General features: G+C 54.9%; 3 protein-coding genes across 6 annotated transcripts; all 3 read left to right on the top strand.

Annotated features, from left to right (window-relative positions):
- The first annotated feature begins 6,927 nt into the window (after positions 1 to 6,927).
- LOC114014868 (uncharacterized) lies at positions 6,928 to 11,483 on the top strand. Its single transcript, XM_027800057.2, has 2 exons — positions 6,928 to 7,194; positions 8,764 to 11,483. The coding sequence occupies exon 2, from the start codon at positions 8,876 to 8,878 to the stop codon at positions 10,640 to 10,642; it is 1,767 nt and encodes a 588-aa protein (XP_027655858.2). The 5' UTR covers positions 6,928 to 7,194; positions 8,764 to 8,875; the 3' UTR covers positions 10,643 to 11,483.
- A 1,734-nt stretch (positions 11,484 to 13,217) lies between these two features.
- Positions 13,218 to 17,415, top strand: TSPAN33 (tetraspanin 33). 4 transcript variants are annotated; one of them, XM_027800059.2, is made up of 8 exons: positions 13,219 to 13,402; positions 14,363 to 14,420; positions 14,629 to 14,756; positions 14,839 to 14,913; positions 15,012 to 15,107; positions 15,519 to 15,647; positions 16,108 to 16,269; positions 16,537 to 17,415. In XM_027800059.2, the coding sequence occupies exons 1-8, from the start codon at positions 13,298 to 13,300 to the stop codon at positions 16,636 to 16,638; spliced, it is 855 nt and encodes a 284-aa protein (XP_027655860.1). In that variant the 5' UTR covers positions 13,219 to 13,297; the 3' UTR covers positions 16,639 to 17,415. The 4 variants fall into 4 exon arrangements, with proteins under 4 accessions (XP_055568094.1, XP_027655860.1, XP_027655859.1 ...); XM_027800058.2 differs by having other exon boundaries at positions 14,626 to 14,756; XM_055712118.1 differs by having other exon boundaries at positions 14,363 to 14,425; positions 14,631 to 14,756.
- A 2,380-nt stretch (positions 17,416 to 19,795) lies between these two features.
- Positions 19,796 to 26,141, top strand: SMO (smoothened, frizzled class receptor). Its single transcript, XM_055712117.1, has 12 exons — positions 19,796 to 20,203; positions 21,169 to 21,374; positions 21,575 to 21,784; positions 21,867 to 22,039; positions 22,237 to 22,456; positions 22,564 to 22,687; positions 22,771 to 22,863; positions 23,064 to 23,172; positions 23,368 to 23,553; positions 23,916 to 24,064; positions 24,152 to 24,286; positions 24,444 to 26,141. Exons 1-12 carry the CDS (start codon positions 19,945 to 19,947, stop codon positions 24,983 to 24,985), a joined length of 2,406 nt encoding a protein of 801 aa, XP_055568092.1. The 5' UTR covers positions 19,796 to 19,944; the 3' UTR covers positions 24,986 to 26,141.
- The last annotated feature ends 332 nt before the right edge of the window (positions 26,142 to 26,473 follow it).

The following is a 26,473-nucleotide window of genomic DNA, read 5'->3' as shown; positions in this document are numbered from 1 at the left end:
TCCTCGCACCGCTCCGCACCGCTCCGTGCTGTTCCGTTCCGCCCCGGCCCCGCTCAACTCTGCCGCCCCCCGCCTCTCCCCCCGGCACCGAGCGGCTCCGCCGGCCCCGCCCGCAGCAGGCCCGCTGCCGGGCTTCCGGGGGTGCGTCGGGCAAAGCGGCCCGGGTGCGCCCGGCCCCACGCGGAAGGGACGCGCCCGGCGCGGCGGGAAGGAGCCCACGGCCCGCCCCCCGCCTCCCCCCCCCCCCGCCATCGGCCCGGCCCGGGGGCGGCCATCGGCCTCCCAGCTGCTCCACTCAGCTCGGCCGGGGGGGTCCTGCCGCAGCCCCGGGCCCGTAACCCCCCCGCCTGCTCCTGGTGCCCTGGGCCTGTAGGAACAGGTCACCCTTGTCTCCATAACCTGGTCTGGGGGAGCCCCGCTGCCCCCCCCAGCCCCATCAGCCTGGCCCACTGGGGTCCCACTGCCCCCCAGTACCTTTACTCCATCCTGGCGGGGTCCCACCTCCCACCACCACCCCAGTCCCATCAGCCCGACCCACCGGAGTTCCGTTGCCCTCCAGTCCCATTACTCCATCCCACTAGGGTCCCATCACCTACCAGTCCCCTTTTCCCAGCTCAGTGTGCCCCATTACTCCCACTGCTCCCAAAAGCCCAGCCCAGGGTGATCCCAGTCCCCCTTCCTACCTCCATTCCCAGCCCCTTGTTGCCCCCGTCTCCCTGTGGGGTAAGTCACCACCCTCCTGCACTGACCTCTCACAGAGTCCCACCAGCTCCCCAGCCCCACAGGGCTGCCCCAGTCCCCGCTTCTTGTGGCCTCAGCCCCACAGAGGCTTCTCTTGGTTTTTTTAGGAAAGGGGCTGACCCACCAGACCTGCCCCTCTGGAGCCCTTCTCCCACCAAAAACTGGGGACAGATAATGAGACAGGGCAGGGGGGGGCAGAGGGCTGACCCCAGGGAAGAAGATGGGAGCGTGGCAGGATGCTCCGGCAGTGCCAAGAGCTGGAAGGGTCAGCGTGATCTCTCCCACCCATGAACAGAGCTCTGTCACCTCCCATGGTCAAAGAGATGAGAACTTCCATCAGACAGGGTCACTTTTGGGGTAATCCAGACCTTTTTTTGACCCCTCTCTGAATACCCAGAGTTGGGAGGATCAGCAAACCTGTGGATCAGCGGGAAAAGAGCTGCCACAACAGCACAGGACTGGGGGCTTCTCTCTGCCCCACTCCTGGAATCCCCATCATGGTCGCGCCATGGCCAGGATGCAACCCCCAAGTGCCGTGGGAAGGGGTTTGGCTCTGGTTTATCCCCGTGCCCACAGGGATGAAGCTTTGGCTCAAGCGATGGGGGGCAAGCAGAAACCCGAAATTAGGGGTGATGCTTTTTTCCTGCCTCCCTCGTGTGTTCCCCCCGGCACACGCCTCCACAGGGGGACTGGGGCTGGGTATTTCTGCATGAGACAGCCCAGCCAGCCGCTGGCACGGTGCCAAAATCGCCAGCCCTGCTGATTTTGCTGTCCAGGACAGAGCAGCCTGCACACAGGGTTTAACCCTCCGGCTCATCTTCTGCCGCTGTTGGCATTTCTGGCTGGATGCATTGATGGGAAAGGGTCAAATCCAGACCCCAATATCCAACTGGGGACCCGCCGTGAGCCAGATCCCGCTTTCCCAGGACTGAGCTGTCTGCAGTCCCACACTCCAGCTCCAAACATGGATGTGGGGCTGATCCAGACCCAGATTTAGTACAAATACCAACTCTGTTAGGAAACCAGAGCCCCTCTGTTAAAAACCAAGTGATCTGGCACAAAAAGACCCCAACAGAGAGGAGTGAGCCCCAAAACAGAGCCATTTATGGGGTCTCCTGGAGGAACAGGGTTTGGGACAGGCCAGTCAAACCAGTTACTCACACCCAGAAACTACGGGACACCCACCAATTATTATATAATATAAATATATTAAGCATGAGTATATTAAAATCCCAGACCATAAGTTCATTGAGCACTTGGGTGGCAAATCCTCAGATGCAAAACCCCAGGGTCTCCATGGATAAAACACCAACCGAGGGGTCTACCACCTTTCTGTCGCAGGCTGTGCCCAAAAGTGACTTGTGCAAGACAGTGTCGTGTTGGCCCTGAAGCCACACTGTCCATAATTCCTCTTATTCAGGATGAAGAATGATGGGCTATTATCCAGTAAACTCATTCCCCTGTCCATAAGCCAATCAAATCCCACCAGAACTGGTGGGGTGAAAATATATCAACATCTAAATGGCATTTTAATGGGAGGGAATTCCTCCAGTAAGTTCTGGAGCAGGTGTAACCACATCCCAGCCCATCTGGAAGGGAAGAGGGTATCCATCTCTGGAGGTGAATGATGGAGACCTAACCAAATGGTTTAATTTTCAGGCGTAACATGGCTGGTGGTGTATTCCCTCCCACACCTCTCAGCAGACACCCAAGTTGAGGTCACCCTTCAATGAGAAGGAGCTCCTACAGGTCCTGGGTTCTTCAGGACTTGCAGGAGCTTGTAGGGATCCTGGCAAGGCCAAAGCCCAGGGTGCATTATGACTGTGCACCTGCAGAAGTGCAGCTTCTGAGGACAGGGATGGATGGTTACTCATGGCAAGGCACCTCGTTTATTGATACACAACATTTCACAACATCAGGCTGTGACCCAACAATACATGGAGACCATTCAGCCTATGTAGAGGACTCACAGGAGGATGCCAACACAGATTGTGGCAAACAAGCTCCTCAGTAAAGCCTCATTAGCTTCTAAATGATCTGGGTCAACCTTGGGGTGGCAAGGCTCCCCATTGTGGTGGTCTCCATGGCATAAACCTCTGCTTGCTCCTTCCCTGTTGGATACCAGACCCATCGCTGGAGATCGACCCTTAAAATACAGACCTCATTCTCCATCCTTGAAAGATGGGGAGACTCTGCTCCTACTCCCCAGGGAATCCCACAGCCCAGCACAATCCAGAAGATGCTTATGCTCATGGCACACCGTAACTGGATCAAGGGGGACACCTGGGACACAATGGCTTGGTCTGACAACACAGGTCGAGGGCATGGATCAGGGATCCAGGTGGAAGCACCAAGCAGATCCCTTGTCCAAAGGATGTCGAAAGCATTGATGTTGATCTCCCACGCAACACACTCACCCTCCCCACCTCTGACGGCATCATGGTGGGCTGGCAACATGTGAAATATGTCATTTTCCCATATCACAGGTGGCAACGTCACCTTGACAGTGTGACCACTCCTTTAGGCAACTGGTAGACTATGACTGTTCTTCATCGTCTGATCTGGAAAGCTTTTGATGGCAACCATGGTATAACCTCAACTTCAGGTATAAATGATGATCATCTGTTGTCTGTTGGACAAACTGTCCAGGCTAATCATCTGCAATAAGACTGTTCTCCTTCCAAACACCTCTTTGAAGCTCCATGTGGAAGGTGGTCAGCCATCAGGGGAATGAACATCTCATTTCTGAGCAGCAGATAGGCAAACCAGCTGTTACTCAAGTTTTCTGCTCTGGATCCTTGGTCCAACATTATTCCTCATCCCAATTACTTGTTTGGCAATTAGCCTGGAATCAAAAACAACGTGTGGGCAATCAGGAGTACCAGATTAAGAAGGGTGTTGGGGGAAAACTCTTTTAAAAAGTTTCCTTCCCTTCTCGTAATCGTTATTGTATAACCATTAGGTCATACCTAGTAATGACAATAATGCTCATTCCCTTATCCCAAGGATGGGACAGCAATTGCATTGCCCACTTTACAAATGCAGTTTCTTGGCTGGGTAATGAAGTTGGGTTGCTTCACCACCATTAGACGCCAAATTTAGCTGGTCAGCAGAACCTGCCCCAAAGCATCCTGGTATCAACCTCATTTGGAGTAATTACTCCCCAGCACCCCAAATTATTAGCCACAACTTTTTGAAGCATTACGATGCCCCAGGGCACAACTTCAGCGTGGGTGGGGAAGAGGAGCCATGGTAATTAAACTCTGCATTGCGATCACACCCAATTTACATGGGACAAATGAACACCAGCTCCTAACAATCCTTAACGGGACATGTCATGGATCTCTAATAACTAATGTCCAATTACAAATGATGATATTTTTTATAATCTGGAACTCTGGCATGTTGACATGGGGTGTTAATAATATGAAATGCCAAAGATATGATAGTTTAATCAGTCCTAATTTTCACCAATTTACAGAGTAATGGTTGGCTGAGCACTAGTGATGATTGGGACACATGTGGCCCAGAAGACATAGCTGGCTGTACAGATCACAACCCCTTTCTGTCAATCCAGTTAAGTCCTTAATGAAAATCAGTTGCTCTTCCAACCCATGGCACTCACTTAGCCAACACCATGATGACTCCAGGCAAAGATGGTAGCCCACCATCTTCACCCGTGTGATGCTGGCTTGGCACAAGATCCCACCCCCATGGTGGGCAGGTGCCTGTACCATGGCATGTCTTGGTCCCTCTGTGTTTCAATCTAAAAATTTAACATTTGACTTCCAACACAACCATCACTTTGTACATGATAATTACGTAGACTCTCATCTAGCATGGAGATGTTTGTGTGTTAAGCAATATCACGTGTTGGTTTTTCACTAATGAACCTAAATAAATCAAACATGAAGTAAATACCATCCAGCAGCACGTCTGTACCCCTCACAAAGAGCCACCCCTGCTCAGGGTCTGCCACTGACACCAGCTGACACATGGCCATGGTCTTGGCCACCAGACCTGGGAGCATGGGCATGACATGGTTTAGTGGTCATTAGGTCTCCTTCAGGCTGTTGGGGTGGGGGATTTGGGGTTTTATCTTGTATCAGATTGCTGTTACAGTGATGGGGGCGGTACCCTTGTGTCTTAATTGATAAACCTTCTGAGGAGTCACAATAACAAGACAACACCAGGTCTGCAGATGACACCAGGTTGGGTGGGAGTGTTGATCTGTTGGGGAGCAGGAGGTTCTGCAGAGGGATCAGGCTGGACTGATGCACTGAGGCCACTTGTAGGAGGTTCAACATGGCTCAGTGCTGGGTCCTGCCCATGGGTCACAACAACCACAGGCAGCGTTGCAGGCTGGGGGAAGGGGGCTGGGAACTGCCTGGGGGGAAAAGGACTTGGGGGTGCTGGTCAACAGCCAGCTGAACATGAGCCAGCAGCGTGCCCAGGTGGCCAAGGCAGCCAACAGCATCCTGGCTTGTATCTGTAACAGTGCGGCCAGCAGGACCAGGGCAGTGATGGTCCCCCTGCACTGGGCACTGGTGGGGCCGCACCTCGGATCCCGTGTGCGGTGTTGGGCCCCTCACTGCAGGACAGACACTGAGGGGCTGGAGCGTGTCCAGAGCCGGGCTGGGGCAGGGGCTGGGGCAGGGGCTGGGGGGGGGGCGGCGGGGGGAGCTGGGGGGGTTCAGCCTGGAGAGGGGGGGCTCAGGGGGGACCTTCTCGCTCCCTGCAGCTGCCTGGGAGGAGGTTGCAGTGAGGTGGGGGTCGGTCTCTTCTCCCAAGTAAAAAGTGACAAGATGAGAGGAAACGGCCTCAAGTTGCACCAGGGGCGGTTTAGATGGGGTGTCAGGGAAAATGCCTTCTCCAAAAGGGTTGTCAAGCATTGGAACAGGCTGCCCAGGGAAGTGGTGCAGTCACCGTCCCTGGAGGGATTTAACAGTTGTGTAGATGTGTCGCTTAGGACATGGTTTAGTGATGGGCTTGGCAGTGCTGGATTAATGGTTGGACTTGATGATCTTAAAGGCCTTTTCCAAGCAAAACCATTCTGTGATTCTATGATAACAGCATTGGATCTGATGTGGATAGGTCTCCACCTCAAGCAGCAGGAGGCCAGAGACATGCCCAGAGTTAGTGTGGCCTCACTCTGGTGACCCACAGGTGATACAAGAACTGTTCACTTTAAAGAAATATCTACAATGAAAAACAAAAGGTCAAAAGGCTTTGAAAACCAAGAGGATATTAATCAACCCTTACAAACAGTTACCAAGACATAGACTTGGGAAAATGAATAGACATTGTTAGGATGTCAAGCTAAGAAGTAACAAGGTGAGCTCAAGGAGAACTAAATGGTTAATGAGACCAAAGAGGAAATTACTTGAACTATGTGTGAACTGTCTTAATTAGCACACACCCTCCAGCAAGGAAAGCCCTCTGCCAACAAAGCCCCCTGCCCACCGAACCTGGCGGTGAAATAAAAGGATGCTGTGTCTTTAAATGGAGCCGAGGCTGGTAAGAACCCGTAAGAATTAAGTGTGACTGATCCTGATTGCAAACAACGGCCCAAGGTGTACGTTTGAGCATGTGCCAGGAGGGGAGCTGGCTGCGGGTGTTCACCACCCAGTGCCCACCGCCCGGGGAGTGGGACCTCGGCTCTGCAGGCGCATTGGCTCTTGCATGCCTGGGGAAGAGCCCAGAGCTGGGATAACACCTGGGATAACACAACGCTTCGGTGTGCCCCCCCTGCCCAGAGCAGGGCCACCAGAGCAGCACACCTCAGGGACTCCACTGCAATGGCAGTGACAGTGCATTTTATACCGCTGCCTTCCCTCCCAGCTGAGACAAGAGACAGTGCTGCCACTCTTTAGGAAACCCGTAAAGTTGTTAATTAATTGTTGAGGCTAGGGTATATCGTGCCTTAGGGGCAATGTACCCGCTCTGTGTCGAATGGTGAGGGGTCGTGATTCGCAGAATACTCATAGGTACGCGGCAAGGCAGGCCAGGAGGTCCCACACGTCCCATCGGATTCCACTCCTGCTGTTGTAAATATGCCAAGAAACGGCTCGGGAGAAGGGCCTCTTGGTGGTTAGCCTCGCTCTGCAGGAAGTAGAAAAAATCAGGCAGCAACAACCAATCCTTCCCGGTTTTGAAACCGGTGTTAGCCGGTAGCCGGAACCCCTCCCCGCAGGGGGGGCACGGCGGCGGCGGGAGGCAGCCGCATGCGCCCGCAGCCCTCGGTCACACCGCCGCTGCCACGCGCCCAGGTGGAGGAAGGGACACCCAAGCTGCTGCGGGTACAGGAGCCGCCCTCTGGTCACCCAGACCAGGAGCCTCCTCCTTCCTATACAAAACTGCTATTTTAAAAATTTATTATATATATATGTGTGCCTCCGTTTGAATCCCACCCAAAGAACATACGGTTTGCTGACACAGCCTCTAGAAGAGAAGGTAAGGTATGGACATCCTGAGCAGTAGCGCTGGGTGTTGATTCAGTGGATCGGCTAGTAATGGAAGGGGAGCACTCAGGTGGAAGAACTGGCAGCATGGAGCATAATTATCAGGGAAGCAGAGAGCAAAGAACCTTTATTTACATACGTACATATTTATTTACACCAATTCATATGCTGTGCTCAAGAGATGTACCAAATGGTTCCCACTTTGGGAACAAAACCAGTGGGAAGTTAATAGCATACCAGCGTGGCAGTGACAAATGGGAAGAAATCCTAAATACCACTAAACAAAAGTCTTTTTTAGTAGGGTGGGTCGCCGCACCCCACTAATGAGGGATGAAGGGTCACCCAGCTCACCTCTTGAGCAGCCAGGTAGACTGACTGGCCCACTTAGCAAGAGTGGTTGTAGAGGGTGAGGAAGAAAAATGGGAACAACTGTTAGAATGGCTGCATGCTAGTAAAGATCTGTTTAAGGAAGCGATCAGTAGGGGGTGGTCCGTGACAAGCGAACCGCGCAACACCATCTCAGCATGCAGCTCATGCCCTGCTTGCCTGGGAGAGCGCAACCCCCTCAAGGGTCAACCCCTACCCCTGAGGGACAATAAGGGGCTGTGGGACACCTGGCGAGTAGACTGCATCGGTCCCTGCTGACTCTCGAGGGAAAACAATACGTGCTGGTAGGAACTGAGGTGATTTCAGGACTGACCCGAGCAGAGGCAGTCTGGTGACCAACAGGGGACAATGCAGTAAAAGGTTTAGTTGCCTGCCTAAAGCCAAATCAATTCAATTGGACAATGGGAGCCACTTCACTGCTGGGGTGGTCCAGGAGTGGGCACAGTATGAAGGGGTCGGTCTCTTCTCCCAGGTAACAATTGACAGGACAAGAGGAAACAGCCTTAAGTTGCACCAGAGGAGGTTTAAGCTGGATATTAGGAATTATTTCTTCACTGAAAGGGTGGCCAGGCATTGGAACAGGCTGCCCAGGGAGATGGTGGAGTCACCGTCCTTGGAGGTATTTAAAAAAAGTGTAGATACGGTTCTTAGGGACATGGTTTAGCCGTGGGCTTGGCAGTGCTGGGTTAACGTTTGGACTTGATGACCTCAAAGGTCTTTTACAACCTAAACGATTCTATGATACAGTGGGTTTTCCATACCACGTATTACCCTGAGGCAAATGGTATCGTGGAACACACTGATAAGGTCCTAAAATGATCCTGGACACCCCATGACCCCAGATGGGCACAACATTTATTTGATGCAGTAACTAAGGTTAACAGCCATTGGGGAATTAAGGGTTGCTGCCAACTCACAGCACTCTGTCCGAAACCCCCATCTATTCTCCCTGGGAAGAGAGAGAGCAAAGATCCAGCAAAACCACTTCATTATCCTGGACGGACTGTTTTGGTGGATTTACCCTCTGTGGGACAGGTACCCCTGACTCTGAGAACTCCACTTAACTTCTATGCTTGGATAGCCACCGACACCCAGGGAAAGGACCATCAAATCCATGCTCGATGGATTGTTCCGCCCTTTTAATCATTCTTGGTTCTATTTATATATATTGCAGGTTGTGAAAAAAGCATCGTGGGACCCAGGTTCACGATCGTGGTGTGGATTCTTATTTGTATTGTTTGTTTGATTTTGTTAGGAATATTTTTTTGTATTGCACCTAAGGAAATATGGATTGGAAAACCTATTTATTGTCCATCACTGTTGGGGTAATGGGATCATGGGGTGAATCCCCCAATTTGGCTTGGAAGTTGATACAAGGCTTTGTGCATATCTGGAACCAGACAGACCAGGGAATATGTGTTGCCCTCCCCGGTTCAGCAGCAGAGGGATTCAAATTTACAATGATTAGTTTAAATCTTACAAAAATACTGGAAAATGAATTAAAAGGTCTTAACCGAACGGGAGAGAACATCACATGGGGAATAATTGAATCCCCTTTTCTTGAACAAAAAGAGGGACAACCGTGGACAAATAATGGGACGTGGATCGGCTACTCAAGGGCTTTGTATCAACTCCCAAACAATTCTACTTGGGAAAACCTGTGGAATCAAACTTGTTACCGATCTCTAAACAAAAATTCTGATATGGAAACAAATAATGTCACCTCTGTTTCTGTGCCTTGTACCATAGTACCATGGTGGGATTCCCCCTCTGAAAGTGGTTATTTTGAACATGAATATAACGTGCATTGGGACACAGATTGGTGTATACAAATCCCTGATAAACCAGGGAAAATTCACCTTGTAAATCACACCAGATATGAATGGGCCTGGTCTTTGAAACGACTGTTTAACCCCAACCATCCTTTGTCTTCCACTTCTGACCTCCCTGATGGGGCCACCATTCAGTGGGAGGTTGATGTTGAAACCTGTGTGCACAACCAAGTGAAGCTTCCGAATGGGGAAACCCTGTGTTGGGGCAGTCGGCCACGTAGGAGTGTCACCCAGGACACGATTGGGGAACCCCTGTTGAGCTGTTCCCATGTATTAAACTGCTCTACAGGAGCTGGTAACCCCCTTGAAACTTGGTATATTCCAGAACTGAGAACGTTCATTCGGGATATGTGTACTTGTTGGGGTTATCCCAATTATGGTTATCGGAATCAGGATGAACGATGTAATGGCTCCTTTAAAGATCCCCAGACAGCACTCTCCTGTGGCATTCCAATCACGCATGACCCAGATCGACAGAAGGTCTGGAGCTCTGATGGCAAGCAGCAGGAGATACCTCGAGACGACCCATTTGATTGTTTCCAGGCGAGGTATTCAGCCCCACGGGGAATGGTATGGGCATGTTCCAATGGCAAGTTGTATTCACAGCTAAATATGTATGAAATGGCTGGACTGCAGTGCTCTGTTGGCTTCCCCTCCATGTGTCCCTCCAGAATATTTAATTTTACATCTCGACGAAATAGGGTGCATAGAGATCTCAGTAGCCCGGCAGATGCAAGGGAGGGAATTGCGGGAATACAAATACCTGATTATTATACCTTTGGACAAATGTTTGCATTAAAAATGGAGGCAATCTTTGCGCCAAGTGTGGCCGTTGAAAAACATCAATATGTTTTAAAGAATTTAACTTGGCAGGTAAATGTTTTGAGTAATTGGACACAATATGCTTTGGGGGAGATAAATCTACAAGTTCAACAAATGTCAAAGATGACTCTGCAAAACCGATTAGCTTTAGATATGTTATTGTTGAAAAAACATGGGGTATGTGGAATGTTAAATTTAACAGAAGGAGAATGCTGTATTACCATCCACAATGCCTCCACCTCTATAGAAGAAGCACGTGCAAAGATGAAGGAAGTCGCCAGTAAGACTGGAAAATTGTTCCAAGCAATCCAACCGGCAGACTGGTTTGGTGGACTTGGCTCGGGATCATGGATTACCTCTCTGCTGAAATCTTTCGGACTCACAGGGCGGGGAAAATGACTTGTAAATATCAGCCTTATGATATTGTGTGGATTTTTAGCGTTGGTAGTAGGGCTTACGGTGATCAGATATATGATCTCTCACCTACTATCCTCTTTTCCTTCTGTTGCCTATGTATGGATCAGAACAGTTGAAAAGGATCTCAGAGTGTTTGAGCCATGGGGCAGTGTAGGAGACCAACTGGAAGAACAAACAATCTAATGCCAAGGAAAGCTCAGAAGGGTGCGGACAACAGCAGGAGACAAAACTCGATAAGGGAACAATGAGTGGAAGTCCCCTGAGCCTGTCCGAGGGATGTCTCAAACACTCGCAAGATCAAACGAAACTTTAACAAAAGACTGATAAAAGGGAAAAGCCTGCCAAAGGTTGGCAGAAAAGAAGCAGCAGCAATCTGCAGTAACAGGGGGAGAAGTAAATGCAGCAGGGGGAGATTGCAACTACTGACTCAATTCAAGACCAAAAAGACTTGCCCTCCCCACGGCCGTAAGGAGCATGCATGCTAATTTACATAGCAAGCAAGACTAATTTAAATAAGAGGTGGTCCACACTGAAGGATAAGAAAAGAGGAAGGCAAGTGCCCAAAAATAGGAGAAGAAAAAGAAAAAAACCTTCTGGACAAGCACTGCTACGGACCAGAGACCCCCCTGTTGGCTGGATCAACACTGGAACCTGGACCAGTGATCTCTCTCTCTTCTTCTCTTTCTTTTATTATTTTACCTTTTTCTAGTAAGTAACACAAGGCATAAAACCCTACACATGTGGCAAGTGATAAGCATTTTGGGTACCCAATTATTTACCAATGAGCCTAGCTATGGAATAAAAGTCTTTGTTTACCTATGGACCTCAGGTGTTGTGCATACCCTCTTCCAACCAAAAGAATCAGCAAATCTGAATCACTTCTCCCTCCTTCTTGGTGGGACATGACAGGTGGATGTACATCTGTGGGAGGACACACAGATCTGGTGAGTAGACACATAGATCTGTTGGGAGACACACAGATCTGTTGGGGGTACACAGACCTGATGGCTGGACATGTAGATCTGATGGATGGACACGTAGAACTGATGGGAGACATGTAGATCTGTTGGGGGAACATACAGGTCTGACTGACCAATGTGTAGATCTGACAGCAGGATGCTGTATCCATGAACCTTCATCTTCATTGCTGGGGAAGAAGCCCTTCTGTCAGACCAGGGAGCATTCAACTCCACCAAGACCTCATGGCTTGCCTCAGGAGACTCTCCAGAGACCCACAGGCATCAACCGTGGGGTTTTGGGGCCTTGGGGGCTTCTTCCAGCAGCACCCAAAGCACATGCCTCTTTGGGTGGTAAGACTCGCACCATGGCTGGGTAGTGGCTCCTCGGTGACACAGGCTGGGTGCTATCGCTGTGGTGGCACCTTGGTGACCCTAAAAGCAAGAAAGGGATTTTTGGTTTCAGTTCTTCTGCCTGAAGTTCTCATCTTGTTTCAGGAAGGGCTGTGCTGATGCCAGCAGCTGCTCCCTGGGGCTTTCCAGCCTTGATGAACCCTGGCCTAGAAGATAAATAATTATAAATACAATAATAAATATAATTATAAATATAATAATAACAACTGCACGGCAGTGCTCCTTCCAATCAAAGGGGACCCGTCCCTGCAGTGGCACGGCCATGCCATGGTGATGGGACAAGGTGACAGATCTTGCCTTTGCCCACACCAGCTGTGAAAACTGCAAGGGTGGTGCAAAAAAATGCACAATTTGCCAAAAATCAGCAAAAAATGGGATTTGAGGCTTGGATCTGGTTCGGGAAGGGACCCGCTGCTTCCTCATGTCCTGGGCTGAGCCTGTAATTAATGCAAACAAGGTGAGCAAATTAAGCATGGAGGGGATGAAGCAGAGTGCTGTGATGGAGGAAGGATCCATCCTCATCCTCCTCCCTGGCTTCACACTGGACCCCCAAAAATAAAGGGAAACAAAGACATCCACCAACGCTTCCTGTTTTTTACACTGATCGCTGATGTTAGCAGCAGTAAGGGGAATTGCCGCGTTTTGGGCTCATGCTTCCCCACGTTGCTGAGGCTGCTGGAGACAGAGTGTCGGCGCTGCCAGTTTTGGGGTGATTTCTGTAAATTTGGGGTCAGAGACTTGGTCACACCCTTTCAAGTAAACCCCGAATCTCCCCAGCTGGGTGCGTTTCAGGGATGAGGGCTCTCCTGCATCCCAGTTGTCTCCTCGCGTCCTTCCCGAGGGCTGTCACTGAAGAAATAAATTATAAATTGCAATTATAACTATAATTACAAAATGCATCTACTCCTTGCCGGAGGGCTGGGGCTCTCAGGGGCAGGACAGCACGACTGGGGCAGTTTTGGGGAAGGTGGGACTGCGGGGTCAGCCGGGAAGGGCTGGGGACCCACCTGGCCCATCACGCGACTGATAAACGGGGTCCGCTGCCCTTTAAGCCCGGGGGCGCCGCGAACAGGTGCGGCGGCGACACCCTGCGCTCGGAGGGGAGAAAACGAGCGACAGGGTGAGCAACCAATGGGAAGGAAGGATAGGCCAGACGGCCCAATGAGCGGGCGGTAAAGGGAAGGGGCGGGACGCTGCCCGGCTCAGCTGCGCTGGCGGCTGCAAGTGGGGTCTGTCGCCCCAGTGAGCAGCTCGGCCCGGCCCGGTCATGGCGAGGCGGGCGGTGGGCGGCCCCGGGCCCTACGGGGACGATTTCACCTTCGTGAGCCCTCTGGTGAAGTACGTGCTCTTCTTCTTTAACATGCTCTTCTGGGTGAGTGCTGGCGGCGCGGGACCCTCCCCATCCCTGGGGCTCACCGGGGACCCCGGACTGTCCCCACCCCTGGACCCCCCAGGGATCCCTGCCCCCCATTCCCCGGGACCCTACCGGGACCCCCCCGGGACCCCCTAGTCCCCGGGACGCCCCCCTGTCGCTGGGGGGCGGAGGCTGGGTGCCCCCCTCCTCCGAGGGTTTTTGGGGTCCCCTTTGCTCGTGGTGTCACTCATGAGTGCCCCCCTGCCCCCGTTGCTTTCCCCACCCTTTGGGGTGACACAGCAGTTTGGGGGGGATGTGTCCCCACGGCCAAGACAGGGCCACCGGGAGCCCCCCGAGCGCAGGGGTGACATGCAGTGGGGGTGCGGGACCAGGCCCCACCAGGGGACCCACCTACCAGGTGCCATCGCCACCCAAGCAACATCCTTTGGGCCCCATCCTGGCCCCACACAGGTAGCGCTCCCCCCCCCCCCGCATGGTGACAGGGGACTCAGCCACCTCTGGGGATGCCACACGGTTTTCCACGTTTTGGGGTCTTTCTGGATTTTTTTTTTAATGTTTTGGGGTTGGGGGGGGGGGGGATAAGGTCTTGGGGGGTGTTCTAAGAGTTGGCATTTTTTTGCGGGATGTTTCCATGTTTGAAAACACATTTTTTGAGGAAGTTTCTTGCTTCTGAAAAACTGCATCCCTGGGTCCAGGCCCCCGGAGTGGGGGAGGGCTGTTGGGGACTGGGGTGACCTCCACGTGAGGGGGAGGACGTGCCAGGGCCGCTTGCGATGGGCTCTGTCCCCTCCATGAGATGGGTGTGTTTTGAGGGTGCTGAGGGGAAACTGAGGCAGCGGGTGCAGCTCTGGGGCCCTGTTTGTAGCCCTGACTCCAGGGGGGCTGCAGCCAGGACCCCCGGTGCAGGAGCGGGGTGGTGCCTAGGGGGGCTCACAACCCCCCTGTCATGCTCTGCAGATGATCTCGATGGCGATGGTGGCAGTGGGGGTCTACGCCCGGCTGCTGAAGCATGCAGGTGAGGTTGGGGGGCTCAGTGTGGGGGGACACAGACATGGCAAGGTTCCTCGGTGCTCCCCTGCCTGGCTGGGGGAGCCAGCACCATGGTGGGGATGTGTCCCCTCAGGGGAGCGGGATGCAGGATCCCGGGGGATCTGTAGTACTGGGGGAGTGGACAGGGGGCTGCCAGCGGCTGGGGGGCTGCCGGTGATGGCTTCCTGCGGCAGAGGCGGCGATGGCCTGCCTGGCAGTGGATCCTGCCATCCTGCTCATCGTGGTCGGAGTCCTCATCTTCCTCATTACCTTCTGTGGCTGCATTGGCTCCTTGCGGGAGAACATCTGCCTGCTGCAGACGGTGAGTCCCCAGGGATGGCGGGTGCTTCCCCGCAGGCCCTCAGCACGCAGCCCCCCGGCTATCATGCTCCTCTCGCCTGCAGTTCTCTGTCTGCCTGACCATCATCTTCCTCCTGCAACTGGCAGTTGGTGTGCTGGGCTTCATCTTCTCTGATAAGGTACTGCCAGGGTGGGGAGTGTTGGGGGGCAGGATGACCCCAAGCCTGTCTTTTTGGGTGACAACCTTGCTGATGTCCTCCCGCTGCCTGCCCTGCAGGCACGTGGGAAGGTCAGTGAGATCATCAATGGTGCCATCGTGCATTACCGGGATGACCTGGACCTGCAAAACCTCATCGACTTCGGGCAGAAGGAGGTGGGTGGGGGTGTTGGGCTCTCCCTCTGACAGATGAGGATCTGTTCCTGCTTGCGGCTCAGGCTTAAATCTGTGGGGTTCCCCAGGTTGAGGATGTTGGGTGGCTCCTCCACGAGAATTTGACGTTCACGGTGAAGCCATGTAGACAGGCAGAGGTTGGAGAGAGCTGGGTGAAAAAGGGGGGGCAGGGGGAAACACCCCTCAGTGTTTCAGTTGGAGCCCGTGTTTATATAGGGCCTAGTAAAACTGCTGGGAGCGGGTTGCTTGTCCCTAAAGACAGCAGTGATGGGGCAAGCTGGGCGTAGGTGGGCTTGGGAGAGCCATCGCTTGCTGTCCATGAGGTCTGCAGTCCTGTGCCCCGTTGTCCTGCTGTTCCTGTCCCCACTGAGCACCCCACACCCTTCCCTGCAGTTCAGCTGCTGCGGTGGTGTCTCCTACAAGGACTGGTCCCAGAACATGTACTTCAACTGCACTGCCACCAACCCTAGCCGGGAGCGCTGCTCTGTCCCTTTCTCCTGCTGCCTGCGGGACACCAGCGAGGTGAGGATGACATCCTTGTCCTCAGGGAACCCAGGTGTTGCCCGGGGACCTCCCACTCCACGTCTCTTCTCCCATCCCTGGGGGCTGTGCTGAGCCTGAAGCCCCCTCCCCAGGAGAGAGGACCCACCACCAGTGGGTGGTCCTCGGGTTTGTTGATGCCATGGTGGGGTCAGGGTGAATTTCCCTGTGTGGTGGTGGCTTTTTGCAGGCTGGCAGGGAACCTGCCGCCGCTGGGTATTGTCCCTTTTGGGGTCTGGGGTTGTTGAGGGAGCTCAGTGCTGGAGGGATGTGGCTGGGGACAGCACAGGTGGGCTGGCCCAGAGGCAGGAGACAGCCTGACTGGCATCAAGGTGAAGGGCAGAGCTCCCGCTTGCCCTACGGCTGCCCCCCAAGAGGCAGGGAACCCCACTCTGGCCCGTTTTGTCCCCAGCCCCTCTGTGTCCTGTCTCTCCCATCCCAGGTTGTCATCAACACCATGTGTGGGCAGGGCATGCAGGCCATGAGCTACCTGGAAGCCAGCACCTTCATCTACACCAATGGTTGTATCGACAAGCTGGTCAACTGGATCCACAGCAACCTCTTCCTGCTGGGGGGCATCGCCCTGGGGCTGGCTGTCCCCCAGGTACGTGGTGGTGGACGTGCAAGAAGGGACCATGTTGCAGCTTTGCTTTGCTCTCTGTGTTGCTTGGGAGTTGCCTTTATGATGCAATACATCTTAATTGCAGCCTTGGGGAGGCTGGGCAGGATTTGGGGTAGGGGGAGCAGTGTTAAGGTTGGGCACATCCTCGCCTGGAGCTGTGTAACCTGCTCATAGGACAGAGGGGTTGCACTGCCTGGCATTCCTCAGCCCTCCTTTCTTCCTCCTCCCTTCTTCCTCCTCCCCCTCCAGCTGGTGGGCATCCTGCTGGCTCAGATCCTCATCAACCAGATCAGAGACCAGATCAAGCTGCAGTTCTACAACCAGCAGCACCGGGCAGACCCCTGGTACTGAGCCCTGGTACCCATCCCTGCGGTGTGGTGCTGGCTTGTGGAGTCAGCACCTCAAGAATGATTTTCCAAACCCCGGATCTGTAAGAAGAGCCAAAGGGGCTTTACTGGAGCAGAGGGAGGTTGGAGCAGGCTGTGGATACCTGGATTCAAGCGCGGTGGCTGCTGTGACACTGGGGACTCTGTGCTGTCAGCAGCTGGTGCCGGGCTAGGCTGGGATGTGCTGTGCTTCTGTGCCCGGTGAACTGCTGTCCATCTGTCTGTCTGTCTGTCTGTCCTTCCTGGGGGACTGAGAGCTGGTGTGCAGGCCATGTGTGAAGCAGGTTTGCACTTGGCCGTGCTTCCCGCCTCCTCCTGTGCTGGAGGTGGGAGTTTGTCTGTCTGTCTGTCTGTCTGTGCACTGAGCTGCCTTTGCCCGGGACTTGAGAACTGGGGACATTGCCCGCATCGCTAGGTGCCACAAACCCTCTCAGCTCTGTCCTGGTGCAACCTGGGGAGGACATCCAAGGGCCTCCTTGCTCGCTGGCCCAGAGCAGGAGCTGTTGCCGGTGAGTGCCTGGAAGAAGGAACAGGATGCCCTGCCCAGGGCTTACCCATGGGTGCTTTGTTAGCCAAGGGCAGGGGGCTTGTCCCTGCTCCAGGGGGCTCAAACCCCTCCACAGGGTGCTGAGCCCTGCACTGAGGAGGGGACAGGCACAGCCCTGTGTCCCCTCTTGAGGGGTCAGTGCTGGGCCGTGATGCTTCCCTTTGCTTTCACAGAGAATAAAGAGATGAGGCCAGACCTTCTGGGCTCTGTGGGGGGGCTGCTCAGTCACAGTGTGGGGGACACACAGGCCACAGGGGAACAATGCCATGGCTGTGGGGGTGGCTTGGTGGGGACAGAGTGGATGCCAGCCCCTTCCTGTGCAGTGCCTCCATCATCTCAACAGTATTATGCTGGTGGGGGTCACCTGTGGGGCTCCAAATCGGGGGGTGAATGGGGTGAGGGCAGCACAACCCACTAGTAGACAGCAGAGAACACCCCCGCCCGCCGCAGCAATGCAAGCTTGGAGAGGTGCTTGCTGCCCTGCTCCAACAGGGTGACTTTGGGCAGGAGGGAACCTAAATCCCCACCTATTCTGCCTGCCCCTGGGAAAAGCCTGCAAAATTTTGGGGTGCTGGTGGGAGGGGGGATGTGCTGCTGCTTCCCTCCCCATCCCACCACAGCATTGTGGGCCCCAGCTTTGCTGTTGCTTTTGGAGCTGTCAAAAACTGGGTAGAGGTATTTTTGTTGTGGTTTTTTGTTTTTTCTTCTCCTCGGGCTGGGTGGTCCCCCTGCACTGCCCCACTGCAGAGGGAGTTGGGATGTGGCCCGGTGCCTGGCCCTTTGTGTGAGGATGGGAAGCACCGAAGCAGGCCAGGGCCCAGCAGGTCTGTGCCCTTCTGTCACCTCCCTGCACTGAATTTGGCCACTCTGCGCCCCCCCCCCCCTTGGCTTTTGCCCAAGGTGGTGTGAGGCTCTTGGGGACTGAGTGGCTGCACGGGCCTGATACTGCACCAGCATTAGCCAAGGGCCAGCTCCCAGCTGCCCATGATCCCCTCTGGCATCCATCAGCTGGGTGCTCTGGGAAAATGCCCCCAAAACTGTCCCTACAATGCCCCCCCAAGTGACATTGCCTCCCCCAAGAAGAGACTTCTCACCCAGAGAAGTAACTTCTGAAAAAGCTTCCCCCACCCCCACCCCCCAGCAACTTTTCTCCCCAACAAAGCAGTTTATCTTCCCTGCAAAAGCTACCTCAGCCCCTGCTAAAATGTGGCTGGTCACCCAAAAGCAATTTCTCTCCCCCAAAAGTGATTACTTCTCCAAAGAATAATACCTTTCCACAAAAAGTGACTTCTCCTCCCCTGAAAAGTTACTTTTCCCCAAAAAATTTATCCTCCAAAGAGCTACTTCTCCCCCCAAAAGCAAGTTATCTCCAAAAAGTTGCTGCTCTCCTAAAGAATGGCTTCTCCCCTTCAAAACTTTGTCTCCAAAGTGACTTCTCCGTGAAAAGTTACTTTTCTCCCCAAAAAGCAACTTTTCCTCCCCCAAAAGTGACTCTTCTCCCCCAAAAGTGACTCTTCTCCCCCAAAAGTGACTCTTCTCCCCCAAAAGTGACTCTTCTCCCCCAAAAGTGACTCTTGTCCCCAAAAAAGTGACTTTTCTTCCCCTAAAAGTAACTCCCCATGTGACTTTTATCTGCAAAAAGGAACTTTTTTTCTCCAATAGTGTCCTTTGTCCTGAAAAAGTGCATTTTCTCCCCCAAACCTGACTTTTCTGCCCCAAAAAGTGGTTTCTCTTCCCCAAAGGCAACTTTTCTCCTCCAAAAAATTACTTTTACTCCCCCAAAAGTTATCTCTGCCCCCCCAAGTGGCCTTCTGCCTAAAAAAGAAATTTCTCTTTCCCATAGTGCCTTTTGTCCCCAAAAAGCAACTTTTGTTCCCCCAAAGTGGCTGCTTTTCCCCAAAGGCAACTTTTTGCCTCCAAAGAGCGAGTTTCCTTCCCAAAAAGTGACTCCCCCCCCCCCCCCCCCCCGCCCTGCGAATCCAAACTTCCTCCACTAACAGCGATTTAACTCCCTAAAAAACTTCTCTCCTCTAGAAGTGACTTCTCTATCCAAAAAAGCAACTTTACCCCCAAAAGTAACTTCTTGCTCCCCAAAACAACTTTTATCCTCCCCAAAACCCACTTCACTACCTCAAAAAGCGACTTACCCCCTCCAAACGGACCTCCCCCTCCCAAAGCCCTCTCTTCTCTCCACCCGAATCTAGCTTCTCGCCGAAGAAACCCAAACTTTCTCTTCCAAAAAGCGACTCCTCCCCTTCCAAAGCAACATTTCCCCTCCCAAAAGCCACTTCTCCCTACCCAAACCCAACTTTCCCCTCACAAAACCCAACGCTTCCCCCCCGCCTCCCGCAGCCCCCCCTCGGGAGAACCACCCTCTTCCCTCCTCCCTCCGCGCGATCCCCCTCCTCAGCACCCCGCTTTCCTCCTCAAAAACTCGTCCCCTCCCCGCCCACTCCAAAAAAAAGTAACTTTTTCCTCACGAAAAGCCACTTTTTCCATCAAAAGCGGGCTGTGCCCCCCTTCCCGCCGCCCGCCCCTCCTCAGCCCGCCCCGGCGGGGGGCGCGGGGCCGTGGCGGGCCGGGCCGGGCCGCGCTGAGGACGAGGGAGGAGGAGGAGGAGGAGGAGGAGCGGCCCTGCTCCGCTCCCGGCGAGCTCAACAAAGGGCGTCGGGGCATGGCGGGGGCCGGGGCCGGGCCGCCCGCCTAGCGCCGGTGCGGGCCGGGATGGCGGCGCAGGGCGGCGGGTGGCGGTGGGCGCTGGCGCTAGGCATGGCGCTGGCGCTGGGTGGCCGCCGCTGCCCCGCCGCCCCGTTCCTCAACGCCTCGGCCGTTCCCGAGCGCTGCCGCCGCCCCGCGCCCTGCGAACGGCTCCGTTACGGCGCCTGCCTGGGCTCGGCGCTGCCCTACGCCGCCACCTCCACGCTGCTGGCCGCCGACTCCGCCTCGCAGGAGGAGGCTCACGGAAAGCTCCTGCTCTGGTCAGGTACGGACGGGTCGGGAGGTCCCGCGGTATAGCGGGGCGGGGGAGGGGGGCACGGGCGGGAGCCTGGGAAAGGCCCGGGACGTGCGCTGGCGGCGGGGGGAGGGGCGCGGGGCGCCGGGGAGCGCTGTGGAGGCGGGCAGGGGTGGGTGCGGTATCGAGGGGGCTTGAGCGCGGTGTGGAGGGGCAGCAGTATGGTGGGGGCCTGGGGGTGGGTGCGGTATGGAGGGAAGCCATATAGCAGCGGTCTGGGGGTCGGTGCAGTTCGGAAAACTGTATAGCTGGGGAGTGGAGATGAGTACAGTATAGAGGGGAGCAGTATAGTGGGGGCCTGGGGTTGGGTACAGTGTAGAGGGGGAGCAGGATAGTAGGGGACAGGAGACACATAAAGTGTAGAATGGAGCAATATAGCAGAGGACAAGAGATGGGTACAGTATAGAGAAGGAGCAGTATAGCAGGGGACTGGTGATGGGTACAGTGATGGGGAGTGAAGCACAGTAGGAGGCCAGGCATGAGGGCAGTAGTGTAGTGGAAGACAGGGTACGTTATAGAGGGGAGGGGGACTGCGGATGGGCACAGAGGGAGCACAGGACAGTATAGGGGGAGTACAGTATAGAGGGGGAGCAGTATAGCAGCGGATCATGGATGGGTACAGTATAGATAGTTGTATGACGGGGAAGCAGGCCTGGGGTTGGGTACAGCACAGAGAGAGAGCAGTATAGCAGGGGACCGGGGCTGAGTCCCTTACGGCAGTGGAGCGGGGTAGCACCTGGTGTTTGGCACGGTGCCCCAGAGGCATTATAGAAGGATCTGGGCACTGCCTGCACCGAGCTAATGGGTGGATGGTGCTGGTGCTCCCTGCTGCTGCTGCTGGGCTCTGCCCCATCCCATCGCGCCCCACATCCCCATGCGGCCACACGCTGAGGGAATGGCATGAGCCGGGTCCGGTGATGGCACTGTCCCCACAGGCCTGCGCAATGCCCCACGCTGCTGGGATGTCATCCAGCCCCTGCTCTGTGCTGTCTACATGCCTAAGTGTGAGGATGGCCAGGTGGAGCTGCCCAGCCAGACCCTCTGCCAGGCCACCCGAGCCCCCTGCACCATCGTGGAGCGTGAGCGTGGCTGGCCCGACTTCCTCAAGTGCACGCCTGATCGCTTCCCTGAGGGATGCCCGGTACGGCGGGGAGGACATGGGGAAGGGGGGATGCCCCACTGTGTTGCCATGGGTTCCGCATCCCCACAGGGCAGCGGGAGTGAGAAAACGCCAGCTGTCCCCAGCCCTCCATGGGGGAACTGATGTCTACCCTGGCAGCACAGCCTTCGCCATAGGGGTGCTGCCTCCTCCTCCTCACAGCCTTGTTTCTCCTCTGGTAGAATGAGGTGCAGAACATCAAGTTCAATAGCTCAGGACAGTGTGAGGCACCACTGGTGCGGACAGACAACCCCAAGAGTTGGTATGAGGACGTGGAGGGTTGCGGCATCCAGTGCCAGAATCCACTCTTCACCGAGAAGGAGCACCGTGAAATGCATGTCTACATCGCTGCCTTCAGCTCTGTCACCATCTTCTGCACCTTCTTCACCCTGGTGAGATGCGGGGGAACATGGGGAGGTGTCCCCAAAAGGGGACTGGGCACCAAGCTGTCCCTTACTCCTCCACCTCCACCAGGCCACATTCGTCGCTGACTGGAGGAACTCCAACCGTTACCCTGCCGTTATCCTCTTCTATGTCAATGCTTGCTTCTTCGTCGGCAGCATCGGCTGGTTGGCGCAGTTCATGGATGGTGCTCGCAATGAGATCGTGTGCCGGGCTGATGGCACCATGCGGCTGGGAGAACCCACGTACGTGTCACCTTTGTCACCATCCCACCATGGCCACGTGCCAAGAGGTGTCCCTGGGACCAAGGAGGACTCTTGGGGGTTTCCTGGCCTCTTGGGAGCATGGAGGATGCTCCACTCTTGGGGCAGGAGAGACCCCCTTCCTCCTTGTCCCCTTGGTGGAGGTTGGTGACACTCCTGTCTCGCCTCCCCCCACGTAGCTCCAACGAGACGCTCTCCTGCGTCATCATCTTTGTCATCGTTTACTACTCACTGATGTCGGGTGTCATCTGGTTCGTCATGCTGACCTATGCCTGGCACACCTCCTTCAAGGCGCTGGGGACCACCTACCAGCCGCTGCTGGGCAAGACCTCCTACTTCCACCTCATCACCTGGTCCATCCCCTTCGTCCTCACTGTTGCCATCCTGGCTGTGGCACAGGTAACAGGACCCCGATACCATGTCCCAGCAATTCCTTGCCAGGATGATGTGCATAGGGAGGGGTGGCTACAGCTGGCTGAGCTCCTCTGTCCCTATCTCTGCCACAGGTGGATGGTGACTCTGTCAGCGGCATCTGCTTTGTGGGGTACAAGAACTACCACTACCGGGCTGGCTTCGTCCTGGCGCCCATTGGGCTTGTCCTCATCGTAGGGGGCTATTTCCTCATCCGGGGTAGGTGTGGGCTTATCCCAGCATGGGGACAGGGGCACTGTGGGTGTCCCCCTCACCCTGACTACCTCATCCTTCCACTGCAGGGGTTATGACGCTCTTCTCCATCAAGAGCAACCATCCCGGGCTGCTGAGTGAGAAGGCGGCCAGCAAGATCAATGAGACCATGCTGCGGCTGGGTAAGCAGGGCTCCATTGGCACCACTTCTCTGGGAATTTGAGTGGGAATGGGGACTTTTTGTCCCCAGAACCCAGACAGCCCCACCTTCCCAGGGGTGGCTGCAGTGGGGACAAAGCTGTAGTGAAGATGCTGGTGCAACATCTTTGTCCTAGTGTTGCTGGGGTCAGGCTAAACCAGGGATGTCCTGCTTCTCTTCCAGGCATTTTTGGCTTCTTGGCCTTTGGCTTCGTCTTCATTACTTTTGGCTGCCACTTCTACGACTTCTTCAACCAGGCAGAGTGGGAGCGCAGCTTTCGGGAATATGTCCTGTGAGTGGGACAGGGATGGGAGAGCGAGCAGGATGTTTGCAGCGTCCTGGCACCTTGTGTTTAGCAGGGGACATTGGAGGGTGGAGACCTTCAAGTTTCCCACCAGCACTGCCACCGCATCTCCACTCTGTAGAGCTGTGGGGCATCCTTGGTGCCCTCCTCCTTATGGCCACTGTCCTACGTCTGTCCCCATAGGTGCGAAGCCAATGTGACCATTGCCACGCAGACCAACAAACCCATCCCAGACTGTGAGATCAAGAACCGGCCAAGCTTGCTGGTGGAGAAGATCAATCTCTTTGCCATGTTTGGCACCGGGGTCTCCATGAGCACCTGGGTCTGGACCAAGGCCACCCTGCTCATCTGGAAACGCACCTGGTGCAGGTGGGACCCCGAGGATGTCACCACAGCTGCGTGTGGCCCTTCCTGCCCCATCCAACATCCTGAGATGTTGGAGGTCATTCCCAGACTCTTGTCCATCAGCTCGATGGGTTGTGGGCTCACAGCAGACAGTGGTTCAGGAATGGAGTGGCTTCTCCCACTTTGTGGGTGTCTCACATCCCGTTTGTTGGACATTTCCATCCCCAGGGGTGCCATCCAGCGCAGTCCCCAGCCCTTGGTGTCCCTGTCCAGAGGGGGAAAGGGAGATGGGGAGGGTCCCTTTGCCCCCAGCTGTGATGCCTGGGGTTGTGTGTCCCTGTGCCTGGGCCACCCTGTGTCCCTGCTCTAAGCCGCCATGTCCCCAGGCTGACTGGGCAGAGTGATGACCAGCCCAAGAGGATCAAGAAGAGCAAGATGATTGCGAAGGCCTTCTCCAAGCGCAAGGAGCTGCTGCGTGACCCAGGCCAGGAGTTGTCATTCAGCATGCACACAGTCTCACACGATGGCCCTGTGGGTATGTATCCATGGCAGGGGGTCATCTCGGCGGCACCCCGGGGCCCCTAAAGTCCCTGCCCTTGACCGGGCTCCCCTCTTCTTGCAGCTGGCTTAGCATTTGACATCAATGAGCCGTCTGCTGATGTGTCCTCGGCGTGGGCCCAGCACGTTACCAAGATGGTGGCCAGGAGAGGGGCTATCCTGCCCCAGGACATCTCTGTGACGCCTGTGGCGACGCCTGGCAAGTTCTTGGGGACCGCGTGGGCCATCTCTTGGGGGAACGAACCAGGCTGAGGGGTGTTGGGGATGTGTGGGGAGGCAGAGCCAGAGGGCTGGGGCTGGTGGGGAGGTACAGGGCAGGATGTGGCTGCTCTCACCTGTCCCGTTGTGTCCTGCAGTGCCACCGGAGGAGAGAGCCAGCCTCTGGGTGGTGGAGGCTGATGTATCTCCTGAGCTGCAGAAGCGCAGCAGCCGCAAGAAGAAGCGGAGGAAGAAGAAGAAGGAGGTGTGCCCAGGCCCTGAGCACTGCCTGGGGGCCTCTGTAGCCCCTCTGGCCCCCAGCACCATCCCTCACTTGCCCCGGCTGCCCCCCCAGTCCTGCCTGGTCGCCTTTGCCCCTGACATCCTCCCGGGGCTCCCGCCCAGCCAGCCTGAAGCCACCTTTGCTGGGAGGCCATGGGATGGCTGCCGCAGAGCCAATGTCTTCCACCTCATCAGCAACCCCTTCTGCCCTGAGAGTGGATCCCCAGAGGAGGAGAGTCCTGGCCCCAGCAGCAGGTGCCAGCAGCACAATGGGGGTCTGTTCTGGCCCCCCAACCCTGGCACACTGCCCCACGGCAGGGGGACGAGGACTCAGGGCCAACGGGCTGTCTTGGCCCCCATCCACTCTCGGACCAACTTGGTAGAAGCAGAGCTGCTGGACGCCGATTCGGACTTTTAAGCCCAGAGGGATGTTGCAAGGGGACAGGGACCCTTGGGGTGAGACCCAAAGCCTCGTCCAGCACAGGCAGCCTGCGAGGGGACAGTGAAGCCCACCCTGTCCTGCCAAGGCCAGTCCCAAGCATCCCCCTGGCTCGGCCATGGCTGATTTCTCCCCTTGGAGGATGGTATTTCTTCCCACATCGCCCAGACTAGACTCTGTGCACATCCCAGCCCGGCAAGACACTGGCAGAACAGTTTTGGGATATCCTGGCATCACTAGGAGAAGACAAATGGGGTGTCGGTGGACCAAACACCACCCAGGTCCTGCAGGGGTTTAAGGACAAGGGGGTTGCTGCCTTTGCCACCAGTAGGAATGGGGGTGGGTGGTCTCCCCGGGACAGCGGTACCAGGCAGCAGGTGAATGTAGGTCAGGGTAGATTTTGGTGAGCTTTGTCCTGTGTCCCGGGGTGCTGGGACCCGCTGACACGCCTCGCTCGCCCTCCACCCCCACCCATGGCTAGATGGTACGTAGAGCTTACAAACACTTGTGCCAATAGTTTTTTGTATTTTTATTTTTTAATCTTTGTATAATACACCAAGATGTGACGGTTGGGCACGGTCTCCACTCGGGTGCTGCGACCAAGAGCAGGATGAGCTGACCCCCCTGCCTCATGGGGCAGCAGCAGCATCCTCAGGGTACACCCACTTTTCTGGGTGCACCCCTATTTCTTCAGGGGTCCCAAGTGCCTTCCAGCTCCCCAGAGAGCTGAACCAGACCCAAAATGGAGGGTTGGTGAGATGTTGGTCCCTGACTATGGGAAGCCATGACGCAAAAAACCCCATATGAAACTTTAAAACCCCAGGGTGTGCAAGGCGAGTCAGGGTTGCCTTTGCTGTCCAGGTGCACCAGCCCCCTGAGCAAAGCTTTTTATATATATTTTTTTTAAGAACCGTTTCCCCTCCCCAAGTTACAGGAAACCCAGCCGAACCCTGAGGTAGGAGGACTCCAGTCCCTGCTGGTGTTTTGTATCTGTCCGTTATCCCTGTACACATCTATATTAAATCCTGATAGGCTCCTGGCTTTCTCTCTATCCCGGTGACCTCCATGGGTTAATTTTTGCTGTGTAAAGGAAAACCCTCCTGTATCAGTATTAAATTTGCCAAGTTTCCATTGCCAGCGGCTGCCCTGGGCTCTTTGGGGAGGTTTTGAGTGCGAGGAAATGTTGCAGGTTTTTGTCCTTTTTTACTAAAAAAGCTCCAACGGCTTTAAAACCTGCTAAAAACTGCTTTAAGTACTGCTAAATACTGATTTAAACTGTTTTAAAAACTGCTTTAAACTGTGCTTAAAAACGCTTTAGACTGCATTAAAAACTGCCTTAGAAACCGCTTTAGAAATGCTTTAAAAACTGCTAAAACTGCTAAAACCTGCTTTTAACTGCTTTAAAAACTGCTAAAACGTGCTTTTAACTGCTTTAAAAATTGCTAAAAACTGCTTTAAACTGCTGTA

This window comes from Falco cherrug, chromosome 5 (genome assembly GCF_023634085.1).
Source record: "Falco cherrug isolate bFalChe1 chromosome 5, bFalChe1.pri, whole genome shotgun sequence".
In the NCBI taxonomy this organism is placed as follows: Eukaryota; Metazoa; Chordata; class Aves; order Falconiformes; family Falconidae; genus Falco; species Falco cherrug.
Note: the sequence above shows the minus strand (reverse complement) of the source record. Positions and strands in the feature narration are given on the sequence as shown.